General features: G+C 40.4%; 1 protein-coding gene across 3 annotated transcripts; it reads left to right on the top strand.

Annotated features, from left to right (window-relative positions):
• The first annotated feature begins 3,709 nt into the window (after positions 1-3,709).
• Positions 3,710-19,304, top strand: prdm11 (PR domain containing 11). Of its 3 annotated transcripts, none has more exons than XM_061721545.1 (7): positions 3,710-3,876; positions 6,543-6,617; positions 9,186-9,445; positions 9,571-9,638; positions 10,311-10,498; positions 12,130-12,648; positions 15,161-19,304. In XM_061721545.1, exons 2-7 carry the CDS (start codon positions 6,590-6,592, stop codon positions 17,311-17,313), a joined length of 3,216 nt encoding a protein of 1,071 aa, XP_061577529.1. In that variant the 5' UTR covers positions 3,710-3,876; positions 6,543-6,589; the 3' UTR covers positions 17,314-19,304. The 3 variants fall into 3 exon arrangements, with proteins under 3 accessions (XP_061577529.1, XP_061577528.1, XP_061577530.1); XM_061721544.1 differs by having other exon boundaries at positions 6,540-6,617; XM_061721546.1 differs by lacking the exon at positions 12,130-12,648 and having other exon boundaries at positions 6,540-6,617.
• The last annotated feature ends 238 nt before the right edge of the window (positions 19,305-19,542 follow it).

Below are 19,542 nucleotides of genomic sequence, written 5' to 3'. Positions count from 1 at the left end.
CTTGAATCCCCAAAGCATCAATGGCACTCATCACTCTCACTGCATAGGGAAGCAGTGCTGCTCAAATCCATATGTCATTATCCTGCTCCACTCTACCTGAACTTGTGAACAAGCTCCAATAAACAGTTCTCCTGCTGGGTCAGGAACTCATTCCCCACCATAATTGGGCAATCCCCCCCTTTCCTATCTATCTATCTATCTATCTATGGGACAGTGGTTTGTCTGCAGGCATTCTCACGCTCACTACTTTCACATATTTACTGTCAGTATGGTGGAGGTCTGAGATCATTGTAGTGGCTCCCTTGAGCTTTTTCAAAAATGTTTGACCTTTTTTTTCCTTTTTTTCTTCTTTTTTCCTCTTTCTACTTTTTTTCCTCTTTCTACTTTTTTGATCTCGGTATTTCGACTGTTTTGTCGAAATTTTGACTTTTTTCTCGAGATTGTACTTCAACATTAATCTTGACATTCTGACTTTTTTTTCTCAAAATTTTGACTTTTCTCAACATTTTCGACTTTTTTCTCTACATTTTGACTTTTCCCAACATTTTGACTTTTTCTCGAGATTGCACTTCAACATTAATGTCGACATTTCAACTTTTTTCTCGACATTTCGACTTTTTTCTCAAAGTGCATAATGAAAAGAAAAAATCCTCCCCCAATTAAAACTAATATAGATACATGCAGCATGTGCTGCCTCCATTCTAAGGCTGATACAAGACTTTTCATTTTTTGCGGCCAGACAGCTAGACTGATTGTTACACACCTTGTCCCGATAAATAATCAATCTGGTGCTATTCACCACTCCATACCATTTGAAGATGGAAGTATGATATATGAACGTAGTACCTACTACAAATACCTGAGTAATGGAACACATTATATATACTATAACACTGCCGGCTTGGGTGTACATGGATCTATAAGTCTGATATGTGATGACATTAAAAGTATGACATGAATCTGGCTTCATTTCACCACCTCACCGCCTGCGTCGCCAGTTCCCCATATCTTCAAAATGTTTGTGCGCTAGGATCAAAGTTTGCGTTACGTTTTTTTTTAATAAATCCCAACCTTTGCGTAGAAGGTGGCGTGCGCATCTTTCAAGCCCTGTTTTGTGCACACGCAAGCTTTATAAATGAGGCCTAAACTACCCTTCAGGGTGAGTGAGTAACCCGAATGCTAAATATGCAAGTCCACCAGTGGAAATGCAACGTCTATCCTATCTGAGGTGGACATAAACACGGGCTTCCTGCTTCTCATCCCACACAGTCCAGTACAGTGACTCGCTTCAAGCGTCTGAATCAGTTACAAGCGAGTCGCTTGTAACCGATTCAGACAAAACACTGCTTTTAACAAGGTCTCCTGAAGACCACGGGAGTTCTGAAACATCATTAATATTTAGAGTTTTCCAGAAACTGTGAAGTAGATGGGTTTATATAATTGTCCACTGAAACACAAATACACTACTATTATATACTGTGAATTGTTGGGTTGGAAAGTCAATTCTACACTTTATAATTGTATTAAATTGTTTAAAGCAATGAGGCTGCTGCCCCCGCGACCCGGGAACGGACAAGCGGAAGAAGATGAGTGAGTGAGTGAGTGAGTGTTTAAAGCAGCACAATGTAACTTTCAGCTTTTGTTGAGTTTGGCGGCTCCTTTGGACAAAAGCGGTAGTGCTTTACCAGTAGTGTGGCAGGGTTCCTACCATGCTCCTCAAAGTTACATAATGCCAGTGAAGGCGATACAGACCCCTCAGACCATGACAGAGGTGTCATTAAACCTGTTGTAAGTTGATGTACCATCACAATGACTCTGGAAATATGATATTAAGGTGGAAAAGTTACATAGTGCTGCTTTAAGTTTCAAAATAGATAATTTGTTCATCACCCCTTTTGTTTTTCTGTGTTGGGAGATTTTACCGTGTGTTATGAGTCCCTCCATCCTTGCATGTTTTATGTCTGATTTGTGGTTTTGTGTCTGGTTTCTTGGTGATTTTATTAAACGACTTAAGGCAAGGCAAGGTAAGTTTATTTGTATAGCACAATTTAACACAAAGTAATTCAAAGTGCTTTACATCAACATTAAAAGCAGCAAGATACAATTAAACAGTAAATAACAAATAAAATTAAATTAAATGATAAAAAAAAGAGGTCAAATGAGCTCTCTGTTGCACGGTCTCATGGAGCCAAAGAAAAGAACTTAAAATCCTGGTCAGAAGCATCAGAGCTGTGAAGTCTGGCCTATAAAGAGGGGTAACGGGGAGGGGATGGTGCAGATCACTCACTGGGGTGGGAGGGTTTTTGTTTTTGTTGATTAATTGCTAGTATTGGGATGTGTATGCGAGGGTGTGCGTGTGGATGTGAATGTGTGTTTGTGTGAGAGCGTGTATGTGGGTCAAGGAGGAGACAGACGAGCATAAATATGTACAGAAATGTTTTTGTTTTGTTCTAACTGTTGTAATACAATTTTGCCCCTGTTTTTTGTGTTTGTTCTTTTCAAATGTATAGTGGACATGCTGCTACAACAAAATGTCTAGAGCTGTGCCTGTGACTGACTGTTTTTTTTTTTAAAGTTGGCATAAAATTAATAAAAAAATGTAACAAAAAAAAGAAAAGAGGTAAAATAATAAAAAGCACAAGTTGTTAAAAAGTAAGGGCAGTAGACTTAAGTCACTGCATGCTGTGTGTGTTCTGCAAATCCCATGTATTCGCAGGGTCTGACCTGCTCTGTGACCCAAACGTGGCTCGTTCTGGTTATTACCAGTACTGGAGGTGAGGGGGGATGAGGGGGGATAGCATCCCCCCCTGAAATAAAAACGGTCAAAATCATCCCCCCTGTAAAACTGCCATCCTGCCTTTCCATCCCTTATGTCATTTCATCAATGAATGTGGTTTTACTGCTATTTCATTACCAGAAAAATAACACCAGAAAAATAACTTATTTGACAATTTTCACCTGTTTCAAGTAAATTTTCACTTGAAATAAGTAGGAAAATCTGCCAGTGGGACAAGATTTATCTTCTCATTACAAGCAAACAAATCTTGTTCTCTGTTTTGTCCAGTGATGAGTCTTGTTTTAAGTGTAGTGAGGTTTTTTTTTTACTAAAATGAGACATTTTAACTAGAAATAAGACAAATATTCTTGTTAAGATTTTGAGTTTTTGCAGTGATCCATGTTACTTATCCTGTGAAGGACAGAGTCATATTGATAAGTTCAGAAAACAGTTTTTTATTGTTGTGTTTTGATGTATTTGATGTAAGCCCAGTGGATATTTAAAGCTTACAGAAGGCTGCATTTAACTGCTGCTATGTCATTCCTGCAGTATTTCTGCAGGTGTTTTGGTCAGTGCTATTATTTATAATATATTGTATTATTTGTAATCAGCACAAATTATCTGTCCCCATATGATAAAATCCACCATCCCCCCTGATTTTTTTTTTATTACAACTCGAGTACTGGTTATTACTGTATCAGTAAATATTCATTAGTGACTCAACCCAGATCCTAATGTTCCTTGGTGAACCGAGCCTGGTTCCTGCCTGCAGCCCTGCAGCAGTTTATATGAAAGTGTGGGCTGTGAGGCTGCAGCTCTTGAAACACGTGTCCGGGAGAAACCTCCGTCCCCCGGCTCCAAATCCCTCGGTTAACTTTAAGTTTTGCGCAGTTGCTTTCTTCCGTTTTTCCATGTCATTTCCTGTGATAAAAAAATGGTGGCCACAGCTCGAGAAGGCGAGTGAGTCTGGCGCACTGCATTAACGCCCGAACGTGTGGCTCTCCGGGCAGCGGCGGGGGCTCGCGGCGCGGCGGCCCCGGCGCAGAGCAGCTTCCCCCCGGACACGGCGGCCGGCGGCCACCGCTGCGCGGCCGAGCAAGGTGGGTCCGCGTCGGTGGCCACTGTGGCCAGTGAAAATGGCTCCCGAAAAGAGCAGGCACGTTGCCAGCTGCAGCTGCAGCTGCAGCTGCGGATGCAGATGCGGAGCCGCTGCCAGCTGGCCGACTACCGACTAAAACCGGAATTATGTTCCGCGTTAAATCGACGCAGAACCTACGCCGTAGGGGACGCGGCACGGTGCGCGTCGCTGCGTACCCTACGCCGTAACTCTGCGTCGGTGTAACGCAGAACTCATTAAAACTACTTAAAGTATAAAAGTAAAATTAATGTAAGAAGGAAAAAAAGCCATTAAGGACAAAAGCCATTGAAAATGAATGCATCTTAGTATAATGCAAATATATTAAAGAACCATATATGTGTACTATCGAGCATTAACATGTGTTTCAGAGAGCAGAAGATATGATGACTAATTGCCAATAAGTATTGTAATGGTGCAAAAAGTCAAACTTCAGAGGCATGTTATCATTTATCCTAACCTTTATTGGAATGTACATCCAAGTTTAGTTGCAGGAATCTGAGGGAACGGATGTAAGAACAAAACTGGACAAGAACATCTGAAACAACCACAACCAAATTCACTCTATCCGGATGGAGCAATTTAACTGGATAGTTTTTTTTTAAAGGCCGAAATGAAATAGAGTAACAAGGCTGTTTTTAAAATGTAAGGAGTAAAAAGTACAGATAATTGCGTGAAAATGTAAGGAGTAAAAGTAAAAAGTCATCTGGAAAATAATTACTCCAGTGAAGTATAGATAACCAAAATTTCTACTTAAGTAAGGAAACGAAGTATTTGTACTTCGTTACTTGACACCTCTGTGCGTGAGTTTATGTACGGGACCTCTAAACGGATTCATGAAACCGTGTCTACATTAAAAACGGAATAAATAAACGGCACTGTGAAATAAGAGAGGCAAGTTTGTTTGTATAGCACAATTCAACACAAGGTAATTCAAAGTGCTTTACATCAATATTAAAAGCGGCAAGACATAATTAAACAGTAAATAACAAATAAAATGAAAAGAAAAGAGGTAAAATAATAAAAAGCACAAGTTGTTAAAAAGTAAGGGCAGTAGAATACAGCAGGTAAGTATTTAATTTAAGAGTATGCTTCAGTAAACAGTAATGTTTTTAACCCTGATTTAAAGGAGCTGACAGTTGGAGCAGACCTCAGGTCTACAGGAAGTTTGTTCCACCGGTGAGGAGCAGAATAACTGAACGCTGCCTCACCTTGCTTGGTTCTGGTTCTTGGGAACCAGAACAAACCAGATCCAGATGAACCTCAGGGGTCTGGGAGCTTCATAGGAACTAACAGATCAACCATGTATTTTGGTCCAAGACCATTCAGGTCTTTGTAGACCAGCAGTAAGATTTTAAACTCTATCCTTTGACTCACTGGAAGCCAGTGTAGTGATTTCATGACCGGTGTAATGTGGTCCAGTTTCCTGGTGTTTGTAAGGACTCAGCGTTCTGGATCAGCGGCAGCTGCCTGATGGATTTCGTGTTAAGAGATGTAATTCTGCAGAATAAAAAGAACCCTGAAGCTGATGTCATTATGTTAATATGCTGGTTGAACTATTTTACGGAAAATTACTAATTTGCCATATTTAACTTTGTGTGTGGAAAAAAAGCAGAACAATGTCGTGCTATTTATTAGATTAGATGGTTCAGCCTGAACTGAGTAGGTTGGGAGTCTAACTAGTGACGTGCAGATTGAAGGATTTATTACCCCCCCATTATAAAAAACACAATTATGACCGGATCACCAAAACTGCATTTCAGCTACAGTACAGAAACTTTTTCCAGGAACAAGGTTTCCTGCCTTTACAACTCTTTTTTAGTTTCAAGTTTCAACTACAGGAACTAAACAGAGTCCCCCCCCCCAAAAAAAAAAACAGTCCTGGAAGGGACGTGGTAGCCCACTTCATCCAGAATCTTTGGCATGCGGCTCTCACGGGAGCTTGGTAGACGCAGAACACTACCAGCTGCAGAATGCACTGTAACAGATGGCTCCAGTCAAAATAGTAACATCGGAGTAATTAAACATTAAATTCTGATTACTGCACAGCAGTTACGGTCTAATACTCAGATAAAAAATATTCAGAACCGAAAATGTCGAACATGAACAGATTTTAGGTCAATGAGCAGACGTTTCTAGCAGAGGGGGGAACTCTGATCAGGAAAAGAAAGGATTCAGTCTGAAGAATAAAACATCAGTCTCAGATGGGCAGATTGTTTGTCTGTGGTAATAATGTTCTGAGACCCAGAGACACCCACAACAGATGTATGAAAATATGAACAGATTTTTGTGTTTTTTATGACTGAATTGTGGTTTGAATAATCTGTAACACAGCTCAATGCAGAGAATAAACTCTGCACTTAGTTTGCCTCATCTACCCAGAACCATAGACGTCAACTGAAACACAAAAGACACAGGGCTGAAAAAAATGTATCTCCTTGAGGAAAAAACAAAAACCAAAAAGCTCCGGCTCATTTATGTTCTGGGTGCTTTCAAGTCATCTGTCTGAAGCCACTCGCTGTGTGAACAGCCTGACGCCGCCTCTGAAATTGCACTGTTTTGTTTCATGCACTGTTTCCTCTTACTGATGGTTCCCAGCAGCAGTAACGGGTTGTTTTTGCTCCACAGAAGGTTTTGAAGATGATGACTTCCTGGATTTCTAGCAGCATGGTTCCACCATGAGTGAACACCGGTTGGACCTCTGGTGTGAGTTTCAGCTTTGTTTCTTCTCTTCAGTGTTAGAGCAACTTACATTTACTATTTCTATAAAAACACAGCAGCATGTCACTGCAGAGGGGCACTTGCAGTGCATACTTGCAAAGTCTCGTCACGCAAAGGGTGGTGAGGAGGGTGAAACCTTATGTCCATGACTTTATTGGTGCTGTACAGCTTACCCACAGTTTCAGTTCACTTTCTCTCATTGCTGCAAATGTATGCACAGCTGTGGAGTTGGTGTCTCCTGCTGCCTGGAGTCAATAGAGTTCACCTACAGTCCTATTTTTACAGGGATTTAAAAAGATCCCTTAACACCTCTATTACTTGTTTCCACTGCAGTCTAAAACCCCAGTTCGGTCGGTTTAATAAGAGCTCTGGGGGAGAAGCAGGTATGAGCTGCAGCACAGATCAGCAATATGAATATGAATGAATTCCTGTAGGGTTGTGTGCATGCCGTCTTTCCCCCAAACCCCTGAAGGAAAAGGTAAAATTAGCAAGGTTCAAACAGAGGTTGGCCATGAGATGATTGACCCCTAGACTCTACTACACGTGGATGTAAAAGGTTCTAGATGCAACACCGAACACACCGCAGTGTCTCAGACGCTGCCCAGCGCTCTGTTCTGATGAAATATGTGCCTTAAGCTGCACAGAGGGGACAGGACATTGGAAAGGAAGTGAGTAACAGAATAGTAAAGACACTGTGGTAAACGTTTTCAATGAAACACCCTTTCCAGAATAAAAAAACATGTATTGCTTCACTGAATTGATATGAGTGGTGCAATACTATGACTTAGAGGGGGTTTCACGTTTCAAGGAATGTTTTGTAACAATGTTTTAACAGTAGCAATAAACAATTCTTCTTCTTCTTATTGTTATAACCACGTATAATGAGACCATCAGTAGCTGAACTACATGCTTTTATTAGATTATTGGCCACTTATTGAATTTACTGCCTCTTAAGTGACGCTGGGTCGCAGGAGCAACAGACTGAGCAGAGATCTTCACACCCCCCTCTCTTCAGACACCTCTTCTAGCTCTTCAGGGGAAACAGTAGATAGATATGTCCCCCAACCAACCAGAGATATCATTTCTCTAGAGCATCCTGGGTCTGTGCAGAGACCTTACTGTAATGGGACATGTCTGCCTCTCCTGGAAGCTGCTGATCAGGCATCCTGATCAGATTCCTCCCAGTTTGTTTGGCAGACAATTAACTATACAAACCTGTAAAAATAGAGGGAAATTGTTATATGGTCATTCACATAATTTGTCAGGAGAAAAAGGGGTTCCCTTCCTCCTGTCGTTTCCATATGTGGTTAGAAGTTATTGCTCAGTTGTCAGTGTTTAAGCCGTAGCCACCTACAAACTACTTGCACTGTTAAACATTCACAACAAAGTCCTTTTATACTTTACATACATTTGCCCAGGTATGTAAATATAGTTCACAAATAAAATACACTGTATTATACAGGACTGTCTCAGAAAATTTGAATATTGTGATTTTCTGTAATGCAATTACAAAAATGTCATACATTCTGGATTCATTACAAATCAACTGAAATATTGCAAGCCTCTTATTATTTTAATATTGCTGATTATGGTTTACAGCTTAAGAAAACTCAAATATCCTATCTCAAAAAATTAGAATATTCTGCGAATCTTAATCTTAAACTGTAAACCATAATCAGCAATATTAAAATAATAAAAGGTTCGCAATTTTTCAGTTGATTTGTAATGAATCCAGAATGTATGACATTTTTGTTTTTGTAATTGCATTACAGAAAATCACAATATTCTAATTTTCTGAGGCAGCTCAGGTGATATTGCGTAGTAATCCAAAAGTAATGTAACTAGTTACTTTTAGCAACCAGTAACTAAGTAGTGTAAGGGATTACTTTAAAAAAAGTAACTAGTAATATGTAATGGATTACTTTTTTTGAGTAACTACCCCAACACTGTTCATTTTAAACCAAGTACCACACTGAGACAAAAAAAATGGTCCACCCTAAGGACAAAACACTGAGGGAGAAGCAGAGCAGAGAGTTTTTTAATTGCATTACAGAAAATAAAGAACTTTATCACAATATTCTAATTTTCTGAGACAGCCCTGTATAAGTCATGGCAGCAGTATATAAGACAGTAAACTTGTGAAAATACTTTTTGAGGTATCGTCACCTGAGCAGGGGAATGTTCCTCCATAGACCTCCCACTTCACACCACCTGCTGGTCTTTAGATAGAATGCAGCTTGTAGGTACTTCCTGTTTTGCTTTATTCTTTAAATGTGGCTTTAGGTCATCTCTTTTAGTCATTTGTTTTGATTAAATGAAAAAAGTAGTGGTTTTGTTGAGACATATCCTATTATAATAGTTACTTTTGTTTTGAGAGCCTCTGAATCTGTAGATGAACATGCACCATGTGCTGCTGACACTGTGTTTCATGCACGGGTGCACGTCCCTCCATGGTGTAAGATGATCACTGCTTTCTTCAGCTCAGCTCTGGTGGATGATGTCAAAATGGGATACATGCAGAAACAATGTTTTAATTGTGTTTTCGTACTCCAGTCTGTGAAGAATGTCAGGACCATTTCCAAGAGGAGTGTCCGTCCCACGGCCCCCCGCTGTTTGTGCGTGACACCCCAGTGGCCACCGGGTCGGCCAACAGGGCGGTTCTCACTGTCCCGTCAGGCCTGGAAGTTTTCACGGAGGCAGACGAGGTGGACGTTCGCTGTGTGAATCCAGGCTTCCCAAAGGGGGCAGTGTTCGGTCCGTATGAGGGGGACCTGGTGTCCAAGGATGAATCAACTGGCTTCTTCTCCTGGATTGTAAGTTCAGCAAATATGAGATCAGTTCAGTTCCAGATCACAACCTGTTCTCTGGCACCATTTCATCTTGACTTCTCTGACCCTGTTGTCTTTTTCTGTTTTATTTTCATTTTTGGACATTTCAGATCATTGGTTTGAACGGCTCATATCAGTCCATCGATGGCAGTGATGAGACCAAGGCCAATTGGATGAGGTGATCTTCAAAACTTAAGTCCTTAAGTCAAAATAAAGATCCTGTGGAAAATCATTTTTTTACTGTTTCGAATCAACTTTTATATTTCATGTATTAAAATCACAGTGAGTAGGATGTATTTTGATTGCCTCATGTTCTGCAGAAACCTCATAAAGGATTTTCTAGGGATTGTCTAGATCAGCGGTCGGCAACCCAAAATGTTGAAAGAGCCATATTGGACCAAAAACACAAAAAACACATTTTTCTGGAGCCGCAAAAAATGAAAAGTCTTGTATAAGCCTTAGAATGAAGACAACACATGCTGCTTGTATCTATATTAGTTATAACTGGAGGAAGATTTTTTTTCATTATACACTTCGAGAAAAAAGTCGAAATGTCGAGAAAAAAGTCGAAATGTCGAGAAAAAAGTCGAAATGTCGAGGAAATAGTCAAAATTTTGAGAAAAAAGTCGAAATGACGAGATTAAAAAGGAAGAAAAAAAAGGAAAAAAGGAAAAACAGAAGAAAAAAAAAGAGGAAAAAAAAAGAAAAAGGAAAAAAAAGGTCAAACATTTTTGAAAAAGCTCCAGGAAGCCACTAAGGCGGCTCTAGAGCCGCGGGTTGCCGACCCCTGGTCTAGAATAAACTTGCTCAGGTAAGTCTCGTGGTTTGACTCTGTGTTTCTGACCTGCAGGTTTGTGCGGACCTCATCAGAAGAGAGCGAGAGGAACCTGACAGCATTCCAGCACGGTGAAAACATCTACTTCAGAGTCTGCAGGAAGTTGTTGACCGGAGAGAGGCTGAGAGTTTGGTACAGTGACAACTACATCCGACAACTCCACTGTGTCTCCCGGGACAGCATTGATCGCAACCTGGACTCAGGTGAGGATACTGGTGGTTCATTAGAAAACAGAGAAAGTGGTTGTTGACACTGTCAATCACGGTGAGTATCGGACACTAATGGTGCTAATAATATTAGACTAATACTAATATGGTTCCAACAGTAGATCTGGGAATATGTGGAGCAACTTCCAGGTGGAAACTAACAGACCTGAATTTGTTTTAGTTCTTTAGTTTAGTTTTTTATTTTGTTTAAATTAAAATATTGAAAATTATTTCAAAATCTAACATGTTTATTTTACGTATATGATTTTGATCTGTAGGGTATATCAACAATATGTTAAAAACAAACATATTATGGCAACAATTTACATGTCACTATTATGCAGCAGTACTGCCTACTTGAAGGCTTGATGGAGCCCTTGAAGAAGTCTCATTAGTTCTGAACTCAGTTCTCCAGCAGATGGGGCTTTTTTGTCATCCTTTTATTTCTTCCCCTAAGGGTCTGAAGCGTGTTCCCACTAGCAGGAATTGCAGTTAGATTTCTTGGGGCTGGATCTTTGGCACGTGTCTTTATTACCAGGAACTGCCTTGCAAAAGTAGCTTCAGGCACCTTTTCGGGAGTAGGCATGCGTGCACAAAGGAAAATTGTAAGACCTACCGTCATTAAGGATGTATCTGATTGCCTTTCTTTTGTGAAATAAAAAGATATTAAAAAAAAAGATAAATATTTTGCTCGGAGTGCATTTGATGAAGTTGGATAGAACAAGAAAAACACAGACCAACGTATCGGTTCAGACCTTGCTGGCGTATTACACCAATACAGAGGTTCTGAGGTCCAGCCAGGGGTTGTTTTTTAATCTCAATCTTTCTTCTTTTTTGTCTTCTTTAATGCTGCTTCCATTTGCATATTACCGCACCTCGTGGTCATCAGTGTTCATTTGTTCATGCAACAGTGTAACAGTGTAATGGAGGTTGCTGTCGGGTACATTTACTCTGAACCCCGGCTATACTAATACTATACTATATATATATATATATATATATATACTATTCTACTATACTAATGGAAACTCGCTTTAAGCTTGCTTTGGTTTCAACTAGACTGCTGTTGGACTCTGCAATTTTCAGAGTTGGCTGGTCTGTTCAGATTACTGTCTTGTAATCTGGGCTCTTGAAATCATTTCACTGTTCATATTACATGATTGAGTGCCAATAAAGGGCCACATGCACCTGACAGCAACTAGATCACAGTACTTCTTTCTCTATCCATGTTTTATCAACAAAACACATGCAAAAACACATGCAAATAATCAACTCATGCAAAACACGAGTTGATTATTTGAAAATGCACCGATTGCATGTGCTACAGAGAGAGTGGAAGGTGAACAAAAAAATCTTCTGTAATGACCAACCATAAACATTTGACTTGTTTAATATGTCAGCCATTGCAGTGGCTTGATGACCCGTTGGTCATCATCTTTGAGTTGTTCACACATAACGACCAAGTGGAAGACCAACCACTGACTGTCTGCTGATTTGCCTCCAACCCGTTGGTGGGTTCTGTTATTGGCTTAATATTGTGTAGTCTGAAGAAGCTGTACACATGGGGACTCAAACGTGTTCTCCTTTTTCATTAGCAACGATTAATGAGGGAACTGGTTTTGTTCCAGGTCCTGGGAAGCCAGCAGCGCTGCCCAAACTCCTGAAGGACTTTAAATCTCCCTGCCTAAAATCAGCTCTTCATGGCAAACTCTTCAGTAAACAACCCAAGGACGAGTCGGACAACCAACCTCCGGCCAAGAGGAAGAAGATTGACCTGATTTTCAAAGATGTTCTAGAAGCGTCCCTGGAGGACTCCAGCAAATCCTGGTCCCGGCCTTGTCTTCTTGGTGGTGGTAGAAGGCCGAGCCTCCAGCTGGGCCTCAGTTTGTCAGAGAGCAGCGTGAGCTGTCTGGACGTGAAGGTGGAGGAAACTGAGGAGGACAGTCGCAGCAGAGAGGAGCCTTCTACCTCCTTCTGCCCCAACTGTGTCAAACTGAAGAGGAGGATCCTGGAGCTGGAGGAGGAGCTATCACGTCTTAGAGGAGACCAAAAGAACGCCATTGGCCCTTTGAGTGCTAAACAAGCCCGGCTCGACTCTGATCAGGCCGCGCCACACCCAGAGCAGGCTCCCATAGAGGATTTTAAAGGTGTGTTCTGAAACATCGTGTTGAGACCTCATAGAGGGCGGTTAGCAAGTTTCCAGCTTGTTGGATTTTTTTCTTTTTTTTTTTTTTTAATATCTTTTTATTTCACAATAATTTTCACAATTCACATTTTCACATTCACAATTTCTATTTTACCCACATTCATACCCTCCCCATAATTGCCCAGGGGGGAAAAAAAGAAAAAAAAATCATACATTAAGGGAAAACAAAATTAAATAAATATAAAAAATATTTAAAAAAAAAAGAAATAAAAAAAAAAGAAATTAAAAAATGGCAGCAACAGCGATATTAAACTATATATATCTATACATACATACAAACATACATACATATAAGGCACAAGTTCGAAAATAGAGATATTCATTGGTCCCCCTGGGAAAAGTTCTCCAGTTTTGAAAATAATGGAGACCAAAATTCTTGAAAAATATGACCATGGTTGTATTTTTCCAAAGTTAATTTTTCCAATGGTAAAAAAAACTGATATTTGATCCAAAAAAAACTTGAAAGTTGGAGGGGAATCATCTTTCCAAAATAAAAAGTATACATTTCTTAGCAAAGTATGTGATCATAATTAATATCCTGCCTTTTTTCCGGTCTAACTGAAGATCCAGTGTATCATTTAATAAATACAAACTGGAGCTTAACTCAATTCATTTCTAAAACTGATTGTGTGAAGGAATGAATTGATTTCCAGAAACGTATTAAAAGATCACATTCCCAAAACATATGCACAAATGTTCCATCGGTTCTTTTACATCTTGGACATTTTGAAGAGATATCCTTTGAAATTGTGTGTATTTTAATTGGAGTTAAATACAGTTTGTGAATAAATTTAAAATTAGCTTCTTTAATTTGATTACTAGTAAATGGAAAATGTATTTTTTCCACATATATTTAACCAAGTATTTTCTTCAAAGACCATCCCCAACTCCTTCTCCCATATCTTCACTAAAGTTTGGAAAGATGACAAACCTTGTGATAAAATATTATAAAATGCACTGATCTTCCCTTTAATATATGAGGTTATAAATATATCCTCTATTTCAGATAACCCAAGTCGTATTTTATTTGCTTTGATAAGTGATTGAACAATGCTCCGTTTTGTAAATATTTAAAAAAGTGTTTGTCAGGATTGAGGTTGGATTTTTTTCTAATGTTTGGTGTAACGGTGTTGTGTTGAATACTCATGTGCTTACCAATGAGTTTGACTTTTTTAGTTAGGATCTTTATAGTTTTTAAATAATAACTGCTTAAATTTGCCATCCTTAAGTTTTAATGGTTATATTTCATGGATTTTGATTATTAATAAGACACAGGACTCAAGGATTCAGGGATTTGGGGTTTGTTTTTCCAAGCAACAGAACTACAGTGAAATTATGTTTGCTGCAACCCACTAACTACTTAAAAAATAGTACATTCTAATTTTGTTTAAAAAAGATGCTAAAATATTAACACCAATATGAAATATACATTAAAGTTTAAGTACATGTGCAAAGGATGCTTAAACCGTGATCAATGTTGGTGCTGTAAATCTTTAATGAGCCACTCTGCTTTTGACCAGCATTGCCTGGTGCAGATTAATCTTTATGATGTGCTCTGCAGACCTTATTAATCTTTGCTGAGTCCTATGCGCCAAAGCTTGCTGTCTCGTTTGTGTGAACTAATGGTGCTGATGGTGGAGCTTTAATCGATAAACTGCAAATACATGTAGTTCTTCTAGCTGATGTCGAGTTAGGTCATATTATTGTGTGGTAGATGAGAGATGGGAGGACCAGGATAGTAGCAGACTTGAAACAGGAGTAAACAGCGGAGCTGACAAGGATTGGTTGCATATGTTTGGTGAAGATTGTTATAAGTTGGTCTACAGAGTACCTCAGTACTCTGCCCTGGACCTGGAACTTTCTAACAGCTTTATAAATGTATTACTCTAGGGCAGCAGTGCTATGATTATCCCACAAGACAGCACTGTTACAGAAAACATGCTGTATATATATATATATATATATATATATATATATATATTTATACACACAGGACTGTCTCAGAAAATTAGAATATTGTGATAAAGTCCTTTATTTTCTGTAATGCAAAAATGTCATACATTCTGGATTCATTACAAATCAACTGAAATATTGCAAGCCTTTTATTATTTTAATATTGCCGATCATGGCTTACAGCTTAAGAAAACTCAAATATCCTATCTCAAAAAATTAGAATATTCTGGGAATCTTAATCTTAAACTGTAAGCCATAATCAGCAATATTAAAATAATAAAAAGGCTTGCAATATTTCAGTTGATTTGTAATGAATCCAGAATGTATGACATTTTTGTTTTTTTAATTGCATTACAGAAAATAAAGAACTTTATCACAATATTCTAATTCTCTGAGACAGTCCTGTATATATATTTATATGTATTTTTGACATGATTAAAAATACAGGAACTAAGGTCAAAGTTAATTTCAGCTGAGGTTGACTGGGTTTGTCTTTGCAGGTATGGAGGCTTTGACACCGACTCAGGTCGCGATGGATGAGGACGACCAGGACGTGGACTCGGCTGATGAATCAATTGCAGCAGATCTGGTGATTTCTCCAGAGGACCCAACGAAGCTCTACTCAGGAGGAAGCAGACGGATTCGCCGCTTCAAGCAGGAGTGGCTGAAAAAGTTCTGGTTCCTTCGTTACTCCCCGACCCTGAATGAGATGTGGTGCCATGTCTGTCGCCAGTACACCGTCCAGTCATCTCGCACGTCAGCCTTCATCATCGGCTCCAAACAGTTCAAAATCCACACCATCAAGCTCCACAGCCAGAGCAACCTCCACAAGAAGTGCCTGCAGCTGTATAAGCTGCGGATGCATCCAGAAAAGACAGAGGAGATGTGCAAGAACATGATCCTGCTGTTCAACGCAGCGTACCACTTGGCCGCGGAGGGGCGGCCCTTCTCCGATTTCCGTCCGCTAGCAGAGTTGCTAAAGAAGTGTGATCTGAAAGTGGTGGATCAGTACATGAACGAAAGCGATTGTCAGATCCTCATCCACCACATCGCCCGTGCTTTTAAAGAGGATCTGGCTGAGAAGATGCGGTTATCACCCTTTCTGAGCATCATAATGGATGCCCAAAATGACAACCTTTTCTCAGACATGGTATCGGTTTATGTCCAGTTCATAACCAGCGAGGGCTCTCCCAACGTAGAATTCCTGTCCCTGCAGAGACTGAGCATGGCCGGCGTTGATGGATATCTCCAGATCTTAGACCGTGCCTTCAGCGTCCTGGGCCTCAGGTTTGAGGACTTGCTGGTGGTTGGTCTCGGCGTGGACGGGACCAACATCTCTTCAGGGACGAGAGCAAACCTGTACATAGCTGTCCAGAAGAGCTTTCCCTGGATCCTCTGTCTCCCCATCATGATCCACCGGCCTCATTTGGAAGTGCTGGACGCCATCAGTGGGAAGGAGCTCTCCTGCCTCGACGATTTGGAGAACAACCTCAAGCAACTGCTCAGTTTCTACCGCTACTCTCCTCGCATGATGGCGGAGCTGCGATCCACGGCCCCAACACTGTCGGAGGAGACAGAGTTCCTGGGAGACATCAGAGCTGTACGATGGATCATCGGAGAACCCAATGTCCTCAACGCTCTCATCAAGGATTATCTGGAGGTCGTAGCTCACCTGAAGGAGATCAGCAGTCAGACTCAGACGGATGATGCAGCAGCCATTGCTCTCACCCTCCTCCAGTTCCTGTTAGATTACCAGTCAGTAAAACTCATCTACTTCCTCCTGGACATTATCGCTGTTCTCTCACGGTTAGCCCTCACTTTCCAGGGCGAGTATCTGCTGGTGTCACAGGTCAAAACCAAGATAGAGGAGGCTATCGAAGAGATTGGCCAGTTGGTGGACTGCCCTGGAGAATATCTGCAGGAGTTTGAGGAAAACTTTAGAGAAAGTTTCAACGGCGTCGCTTTGAAGAACCTGCGTGTTGCAGAGTCTAAGTTTCAGTCCATCCGGGAGAAAATCTGCAGTAGGAGCCAAGGCATCTTGTCACAGAGGCTGGACTTGCAGAGCCGTTCCTTTTCCAAAGCTTGCAAAGTCTTGGACCTGTCCTCTTGGCCTCACAGCCACGAGGGGCTGCAGGCCTATGGGGAGGAGGAAATTCAAATCATGTTCAACCACCTGGAGTCCATTCCCTCTGCATGTCAGGAGACCTGGAACGAGAGCAGGAGCTGCCTCATGGTGGAATGGAAGGATCTGAAAGTAGACTACTACGGTATGAACAGTTTTAAAGACGTCATCAGTCACATCTGCAGGTTCAGACAACGTTTTCCATTGCTGAACCGGATTGTGCAGGCCGTCAGGGTCCTGCCCAGCTTCACAGGCTGCTGCGATAAGGGCAGAGGATCTCTCCAGAAGATGTGTAAGAACAACCGTTCTCGACTGTCCATGGAGCAGATGAACGACCTGCTCACCGTGGCCGTCAATGGACCGTCTATTGGCAATTTTGATGGGAAGCGAGCGCTGGACAGCTGGTTTGAGGAGAAGTCTGGGAGCAGTTATTCAATCTCTGCTGAAGTGTTGAACAGGATGTCAGCTGCTGAGCAGAAGCACGTCTTGCACAACGTTGACATCAACACCGAGTTCTACCCGGATGTCTAACAGGAACGTTGGTGGTGCACTGGAATAACAACCCAATAATACGACAGTTTCACACACACCAGCAGACAACCAGGTTGTTCTAAAAGCTAGAGGAATTTCATAAAAGCTGCAAACACATACCTAGGAAAGTCAGGACACGGGGAATTTAGGTGATGCCGATGAAAGGATTCATAGCTTTATCCATCTATCCCTTATTTTACTCTGGTTTCATCCTGTTCAGGCTCATGTAGGGTTGTAGAGCGAGTGATGGGATATAAACCTGGATAAGTCACCAGTGACAGAAAGAAAGATCCACATCTGTTGATAGCACTATAACCTCCCTATTAATATCCCAAGTTTCACCAGCTAAAGTCATTTGTATATATATCCTAGAGAGTGTCATCTGTCAGATTCCTCTAGAAAGCAGGTCATACTTCAAAGTCAGACCAAACAACAGCGTGTGCGAGTGCAGCACTTTAGACTATCATTGAAGGTGACACATAAATATTGCTAGTGACAGGAACTCTGCCCACATCTGAAAAAGCCTTCAGATCAGACAAAGATTGCACATGAATCTGTTACGGCTCTGTGTTTTCTCTGTAGTGGAAAATAACCATGAATCCAGCTATTTCTCAGAGCAGCATCATTAACTACAGCTACAAACTGGTTCGGCACCACCTTTCTGGTGCACACCACTGATCAAATGGGTCCGACAAAGAGTCAAGGGGTTCCTAATTTTGAAAAGTCACTGAAGAAGACATAAGATCACAAAAAGACATACTCGAATGCAAAGAAAAACTGATTATTTCATTGCAGACTGAAAATCAAAGACCTGTAAAGTCACCTGCAAAGGAAACGAGAGTCAACCAAATTTCACAGACTGACCAGAAAGACTCAATAAATAACTATTGAGATACAAAATAAAAACACAAATAGATAAAAAATGTTCTCAGAGACCAAAAATAATGGGAAAGCATAGAACGCCTGGTTCCGCTGGCCGCATTCAACTGGACATCGTCCTGAAATCCTGCTCTGGCTCACTGACCAGTATTATTCAATCTGAGCTGCACTTGTTGCATTTCATAATGAAGCACTTGTTTCTACGCCAATAGACAGTTACACATGGAGAACAATGAGTCAAACTAAAAGTCTGTGCTATTGAGCCCTTTTTCTACTTATTTACCAGTTGGACATTCAGTGTCGTAGTGCCTGACAGACATGACAGTGCCAGGATGTATAAAAGATTTACGTTTCCATTAGAAATGCGTTCAGCCCTGCTTTACACTGTACGTTTTGCATCAAATGTACATACTATAAATGCTTTAAAGCATGTTTTTAAGGAGGGTATTTTTTCCTTGAATTTATGATTGTGCCAAAAGGATCAAATGCATGAAGCAAACTAAAATGGTGCTATCCTGTCATGCATTATTTTGCCATATTTGTTTAAATGTTTATAGCAGTGAATGATATCAATTGAATATGCTTTTTTTCCAGTGATGCATAATTATCACATTTGAATGTTTATGAAAAGGATTTCTGCTTCCAATAATCTTTAAATGCACAATCAGCCGATACTTTGAGCTTCGTCTTAATTGATGTTTCAGCCAGAAATGATGGAACCAAAGTGAGGTGAGAACGTAATATGTCAGCAGTATGGCAAAAGACCACTGTATCTGTACCAAATATTAGTTATGATCGATTCATCTGTAAGTTCATGTTCATAAAAAGCATCTGTTTTTCTTGCTTTTGAGTTCTGACAGTGTTTTTACGTCTGATGAAAGAGGTTCTCAGTCAAATACATAGCTAAAGCATTTGCTGTCATTCTGACCATATACAAAACACCATTAACCTTCATTTCAGTGTGCAGAAAATATGTTACAGACACGAAATTAAACATTATTACCTGTTAAGACAATGATTTTCTTTCACCAGTCTTGTGCACATGCATCTCTTTTCAGTCTTTAGGATGACCCAAAATATTGTGGAAATCTGCTAAATAAATCTTTATAACATCAATCCCAGAGAACGTCTGTAGATTTTACAGTTTTGCATATCTGGAGTGGATTTTGTCTTGCATGCTGGAAAGTGGAGGATGAAGCTAGAAGTGATGACTGAGTTGCAATCTACAGCTTCACCAGTAGAGGTCCCTCTGTCTTGGTCTTGGTGGTCAGTTCTGATTTATTGCCTGTATCTGATTACATTTTCTTTCTTCTTTTTTTATGATCTAATCACATACTCTCCTTAAAACAA

This window comes from Cololabis saira, chromosome 5 (genome assembly GCF_033807715.1).
Source record: "Cololabis saira isolate AMF1-May2022 chromosome 5, fColSai1.1, whole genome shotgun sequence".
NCBI classification, from domain to species: domain Eukaryota; kingdom Metazoa; phylum Chordata; class Actinopteri; order Beloniformes; family Belonidae; genus Cololabis; species Cololabis saira.
Note: the sequence above shows the minus strand (reverse complement) of the source record. Positions and strands in the feature narration are given on the sequence as shown.

What these genes read in the sequence shown, in the direction of transcription:
- prdm11 (XM_061721545.1), top strand. Translation starts at nt 6,590, where the DNA reads ATGAGTGAACACCGGTTGGACCTCTGGT. An exon ending in ACACCGGTTGGACCTCTGGT is followed by an intron (nt 6,618 to 9,185) that starts GTGAGTTTCAGC and finishes TTCGTACTCCAG; the next exon opens with TCTGTGAAGAATGTCAGGAC. An exon ending in TCCCATAGAGGATTTTAAAG is followed by an intron (nt 12,649 to 15,160) that starts GTGTGTTCTGAA and finishes TTGTCTTTGCAG; the next exon opens with GTATGGAGGCTTTGACACCG.